At 42.0% G+C, this 6,847-nt stretch overlaps 1 protein-coding gene across 30 annotated transcripts in view; it reads left to right on the top strand.

The window, feature by feature from the left end:
- nrxn1a (neurexin 1a) overlaps positions 1-6,847 on the top strand; it is a 57,471-nt gene that overhangs the window by 32,137 nt on the left and 18,487 nt on the right. For 20 of the 30 annotated variants that reach the window (XM_032502698.1, XM_032502710.1, XM_032502704.1 and 17 more), the window contains 2 exons: positions 3,534-3,737; positions 4,902-4,928. In XM_032502698.1, the coding sequence (XP_032358589.1) occupies positions 3,534-3,737; positions 4,902-4,928 (231 nt within the window). The remainder of the gene's footprint in view (positions 1-3,533; positions 3,738-4,901; positions 4,929-6,847) is intronic. The other 10 variants (XM_032502718.1, XM_032502720.1, XM_032502719.1 and 7 more) reach the window with 1 other exon arrangement.

Raw genomic sequence — 6,847 nt, 5'->3', positions numbered from 1 at the left:
AGCACAAAATGTCCCTGACATTTAAGAACGGCTTTTATTGCTAAGGCCATATGGTTAAAATTAAACGACTCATTGGTATGATTGAATGATTTATGTAATAACAATAACTTATATATATGTCAAGGTTTCAGAGAATGTAGGACTCAAGTGCAGTTACAGCAGGCATGATTGAGGTTGAATATTTAATAATGAAAATCCTTACAACGAAAGGAGTTCTGAAGATAGCAAGCAAAATAGAAAAACAGGAACAGGCAGAATCCCAAAACAGCAATAACAAAACTATCAGGAACACCGAGACCAACGGGGTAGACTACACACACTCTCACAGAATACAATACAATGACTTGACACAGACAAAAATTACACAAAGACTAAATACACAAGTAAACAAGGGTTACCAAAGGACAGCTGACACAAAAGCTGAGAACAAGTCAGAGTGGAGCAGACAATCACAAAAGGCGGGAAAACAAAAAGACAGGAAGTAAATCAAGACAAGACAAGATAAGACAGAAAACCAGAATACCAAAATAAAACAGGAAACAGAAACATACATAACCATAACATTATAACAACAACATAGGCTATTTCACCTGTAAATTTCTGTTAAACAACCAGAACAACCACCAGATGGGTTAAGGGTAATTTACAATAACTTTGAACGCACCATTAGGCTTACACCACCAGTTTCAAGTTAACCCGTCTGTGTTGTTATTCTGATAACGGCAGCAGCAGACTGTTACTTCCCGGTGTTGGAATCCTCTACAGTGAAATACAGCTTTACACCGTTTAACATTAGCTGTCAGCATTTCAACCGTGTTTAATCCAGTAGTTGTCTGTAACGTCCATATTGGAGCATCGTACGTGCAGGCATTTTAGTGGCACCGAAATGAGGCACCCAAGTCAGCGTTGCTGTTTGGCCTTAGCCCGAGAAGCCAGACTCCTGCCAATAAAAAAAAAGAAAACTGGAAAAAAGAAGAGAAAAAATAGATGTTAGGAATTACCAAAATATTATCTTCAACCCTTCAAGCTTCGAAACGTTGAGTCTTTTAATACCAAAGAGCTAATGTTGCTGTAGTCTTCCAACCAACATTTTCAGAGTTTATTCAAATCTCCATTTCTAAATACTAATGGATAACCCTAAGTAGAGCTGGGCGATTTGTATAAAATCAAATATTACGATATTTTTGACCAAATACATCCATGACAATATTGTGGTGGTATTGTTGGGTTGACTCTTGGTTCTTTCACAAAACATTTACACAGGGAGAGTTTAGACAAATAATCCTCAGTAATGTGGATACAATGACTAAGCGGGAAAAGGCAAATGACAGAACAACTAAAACAGTCTGGTAAGTTCAGAAAATGACAGCCCTTTACTGTAATGTAGCCTTTAAAACCAGGACACGACAACACTTATGTCATATCACGATATTACAATATCCCAAATTTAAGACAATATCTAGCTTCATATGTCAATGTTAATCAATATATTGCCCAGCTCTAACTCTAAGTCAATCTACAGTTGACCTTTACACATCCCTTTTTTAACTAAAGTTTATAATGATCTCAGACAATTCACGTTTAAGGATTGGACAAAAATAAAAAATGCTCATGATGAGTCAAAATGATTTGAGTCAAATTTTACGAAATACTAGGTCAGTGACAATGACAAGTCACTTAAAATGATGAGCTAATTAATTTGAATGATCAAATAAGAAATCAGCAATGTGTTTTGAAATAATAACTATGGGGCAGAGTGCCACATACAGGGTAGTAAAGTTAACAAGATATTGTTGGTTTCTGTGTTTTCATGGGATCATTAACAAATATCTTGAGAAACATGAAAGAATATAATTTGAAGAATTTAAAATGTTATCTTGCATTTTTTTTTCGCTAATAAGATGCATGCTTCCACAGACATATAAACGACGCCATATCCGCAACTTCATTAATCAGGAAAGAACAGAAACGGGTGTCTACAGAGCAGCATAGGTTTTTTTACCCAATTTAAACGTGTGTTTTGTATTGTTGCTTCCACTTTAGTAAACAGTTACCTTGAAGATGTGGTTTGGACACGAGTCAAACTCATTGCTTCTTATGGACATCCTGGGTGTACATTTTGAAGCAGACAACCCTACAACAACAAAAACATAGATAATGTCTGATTCTTTAACTACTTATTCTGTTTGTATGGCGCATCTGGTATGTGCTACAGGTGTCAATGATGCGACAGTATACAACATCCTATCCAAAATAAAGTGGGCATACTGTAGATAGGCTTCCATACTCACCAACCCAACCTACTCTATTTGCCTGTAGTGAGTCAGAAAATTTAGTCAGCTGTCTCCCTTATCAGAAGTGTGTGTGTGTGTGCTGGCTGTGTGTGTGTGTGTGTGTGGTGTGTGTGGTGTGTGTGTGTGTGTGTGTGTGTGTGTGTGTGTGTGTGTGTGGTGTGTGTGTGTGTGTGTGTTCCAGTGCGCTTGGGTTGTGTGGCTGTTAGTTATTATATATGTGATATAACAGGCCAACCACCTCCTTTTTTCCTCAAGTTAATGAGAGTTCATTTGCATTTTAGCCAAGAGCTCCCCCCTCCCCCCCCCCCCCGTCTTGCTCTGTCCTTATTTTCTCTCCCCCTGCTCTTACTTTTCTAAACCCTCCTCTGTTCACACTTAAATTCACTCACTTATTCTGACATGCACGCACATACGCACACTATCTGTCTCTTCCTCCTATCTGTCTCCTTCTCAGCTCATCAGTATTCATGAGGCCTCCCTCTCTTCCTGTTCTCTTGTTTTTGCCTTGGCTCCAACCGTCTCCCACGGAAAAAGGGAGAGCGAAAGGGAGAGAAAGTGAAAGAGGAATGGAATAGAGAGATATAAGAAGGGAAGACGCAAGAGAGATAAAGGCACAGAGACATGGAGAGTGTGTTTAGCTGCATATGTAATTGGCCAATAAAAAACAGGGTTCTCTGAGGTAAACAGTTTAGCGGTTGGGGATTGGCCCCAGCAGGTAGCAGGGAGAGAAGATTATGAATATGTAAATGAGTATGCAAAAGACATTAAAGCAGGATCACCTGAGCTTGTTACATTATGACTCCAGGGTCTGGAGATGTCAGCCACGGCGGCTAACACACTCACTGCCATGCATTCTGATTCAACCGGATAATAGGGCCGGCCAACCAGCTGCGACTATTTATATATCCTCTTCATTGAGGGAGTGATGATGAATTAAGTTTGGAAAGTGATGGGGTAATTTTGTAGGAAGCAGGTTTTTGAGTTTCAACATGACGTGGCTGGGGAATAAGGGAGTGTAGCCACGCTGCAACATACTTGTTAAATTCTGATTCACTCAACGTCAAATTGCCTTTGTCTCTTCCCACCTCATGTGTTTTCTCCTTGCCAATTTTTTTCTGTCTCTTTTTAATGCATCCACCCACCTTCTCCACTCTACTCCATCATCATTTCTGTCTTCCTCCGTCTTTTACTTCTTCTCATCCGTTCCTTGCCTGTCTCTCTCTCCTGTGTCCTGTACAGATGCAACTATCCTGTCGTACGACGGCAGTAAGTTTATGAAGGTGCAGCTGCCTATGGCGATGCACACTGCGGCGGAGGACGTCTCGCTACGCTTTCGCTCCCAGCGGGCCTATGGCGTTCTCATGGCAACCACGTCCCGTAACTCTGCAGACACTCTTCGTCTGGAGCTGGATGGGGGCCGTGTCAGACTCACTGTCAACCTAGGTACACACACACACAAAAACAGAGATTCTCCAACATTGTTTTTAATTACACGTCAGGGGAATGCAGCTGATACTGGCCTCTTGGCTATGCATAGGAATGTTATTAAATGTTGATTAATAATATATTGTCCCTGGAAAGTAAACTCTTCCTGATACAGTAATTCTGCTGCCCCATTCATGCTCAATGTATTCAAGGGTTTCACAGGTTTTGGCAATTGATTGACTTTGCTGTGCATATACTGTACATCTTACTTTTGAATACACACATGCAAAAATACCCTATTAAAGGTTAGTGGCATTGATTCTGCGTTGAACAGAGGGTCAAGCCTCAAGCTGCATTCTCTGCTTACTCCCAGTGGACCTGTGCATCCCTAACACCTTCAACAATCAATACAAGTACTCAGTACACAACGGTTCAAATGCTACACGTCAAACATCATTGCAATTGCTAAAGAAAATTGCTTCTCCTGTTCACACACTTTCAAGGTTAAGTTCAAGACCTTTATTTGACACACTTTCATATAATTCAAGTGCATTCACATGCTAACACACACACACATGCATAGACTAATAGAGGGGTGCATGTGTTGGTCTCTGGTTGTCTGCAGCCGCGTCTTTTCTGTGGTTGACGCCACACGACACACCAAGGCATCATGGTTAAAACAACAACAACAACAATGTATAATAATGGGGCTAAATCTTCCGACCATTTACGGAGATTTGTGCTCTGGATGGGCGACAAAAATTATGGGATGTGTTCGATGTCATCAGGCAAACTGACACACATGACCCATCGCAGTCTCCTGGTGCTTTAAATGGTGACTGAAACTGTCGCTCAGGCCAGAGCAGCCAATAAGCACACTGCTCATGCTGGGACACACCACTCTCCTTCCACCAAATCCACCAATCTTGATCCAGATTTGACTCTGTATTGACTAAAAATCTAAATCTCAGAAACTGCATTTTGCAACACACTGTTGTAAGAAAATACACGGTCCAGCTTGAGGTCCTGTGACAAAGGATAGTGTGTGTTTTCTCAGCAGTGTGTGTGTGTGTGTGTGTGTGTTTGTATATGCGTGCAGGGTGTGTCGATGTGTGCGTCCCCAGGGCGTGGAGAGTATGTGTATGTGTGCAGCATTAACCCTCTGCTCTGCTCTCCCTCCAGACTGTATCAGGATAAATTGTACAGCCAGTAAGTGATCCTCCATCTCACCTTACCCCTCCTCCTTCCTTTTCCTCCTTAGTGTGTGTGTGCGTGTGTGTGTGTGAGTGCGCACGTGCGTGCGTGCGTGCGCAGCCGTGTATGTGTTTTTGTTAAATGTAATGTGTCTGTCTGACATTTTTTCACTTACTCTGTCTCGTCAGGCCATCTGATCGTAATATTTGTACCATTTGTCTGTGTGCATATATGTGTGTATGAGTGTGTGTTGGATAGGGGAGGTGCACATATGCATGTTTGTGTCTACATGGTCGGTTACACCACAGGAGTGGTGCGATATTTGCTGAGGGCCAGGGTTTTCCAGGTCGGCCATTTTAGCAAAAAAGGATAGACGGAAGAGAGGACGGCGGGGGTTGAAGGGGGGTGGAAAAAGAAAGAGAAGAAGGACAAAATCTAAGTAAAAGGTGTTCAGGTGTGTTGGGAAGTGTTGGTGGATGAATGCAACTTAGAGCTGCAGGGTAATTACTTCTCCTTCATGCCGAAGACAAAAGACGTTATCCCTCGGTTTCTCACTGTTGCACCTTCATCCCAAGGTCTGTCTGGTTGCTTTTTTGTTTGATTATTGTTTCTCTCTAAATTGTACATAAGGGATTATTGGGTAGTGTTTCAGTCAGCGTGTTTAGTGTGTGCTTTGCATTCTATATTCATTACCCATCTGTGTGTGTGTGTGTGTGTGTGTGTGTGTGTGTGTGTGTGTGTGTGTGTGTGTGTGTGTGTGTGTGTGTGTGTGTGTGTGTGTGTGTGTTTGTGTGTGTGTGTGTGTGTGTTTCTGTTCATTCTGTTGTGAGTGGAGCTGAATCCCTGATGAAGATTAATTCCCTCACGTGGAGTTTCTCTCTGTCACGACCACAGAGAAAGCGGGAGTGAGAGAGAGGGACGATTGCTCTGTGACGGCAAAGAGGTGGTGAAATGGACGACGGCAGTTGCCATAGAAACCCTACTAGCCACACAATGCTGTTGCTATCAAGTGTGTCTGTCGGACAATTTTAGACCGGTTGTCTCAATGAACATTTCAGTAGGCAGCTACTTTTCTGGCACACTGTGTGCATACAATAAATTATACATCTCATATTCAAGGGGAAAGAAAAATTGTATTTAACAGCCAAGCGCCACTGAAATAGTCCACTCAGCAGTCAAATAAAAGCCTCGGCATGGGAGAGATTTGAGGCTTATCCGGCAGAAAAGCCATTTGTTATTTGGAGCTAATGAAATATGAAACGCTTTTCGTCATTTTGTTTTCATTATCCTGCTCTTATAATCTCCACTAGCTTGCTTTATTTGATTTGAACTGTATTTCCATTGCAACAAATAGTCCCTTTTGTCTTTCTTTATGATTCGTCTTGCTTTGTTGTCTTTTGGTTTAACAGCACATTCAGCAGACTGTCTGCCGACCACCACAGCGATCGCTAGGAGCTCAACTTTAAACCAAGCTCACCATGCTGCTGAATGCACTGTTAGCGCCAGCCCAAAATAGCTGTTTGTCTGTGTGGCTTTTGGAGTGTATTTGTGCCTCTCTCTGTTCCCAAGCTGACACAGATCACTGCCTCACTCTCACCACAGTCGGCTCATTTTTTGAGTATTTGGTTATATATGCAAAACACACACAAACACTCATAAACTCACAAATACATGCACATATTCTCTCCTTCACTCAGTGTTAGGCAGTGATCCATGGTAACAGGATGAGATGCTCATGCCCAGAGCACAGCTGAGTCTCCTCAGGGGAACCCTGTGTACTCTCTGAATGCATAACACACTCTTTTTGCTTTGCAAACACACACACACACACACACACAGCCATATCCATTTTGATCCATTTTTCGTATTACGTTTGCGTGTCCACTTGCCTCTTTCTCTACCTGAGTCTGTGTGTGTGTGTGCGTGTGTGTGTG

Source organism: Etheostoma spectabile, chromosome 21, assembly GCF_008692095.1.
Source record: "Etheostoma spectabile isolate EspeVRDwgs_2016 chromosome 21, UIUC_Espe_1.0, whole genome shotgun sequence".
NCBI lineage: Eukaryota > Metazoa > Chordata > Actinopteri > Perciformes > Percidae > Etheostoma > Etheostoma spectabile.
Note: the sequence above shows the minus strand (reverse complement) of the source record. Positions and strands in the feature narration are given on the sequence as shown.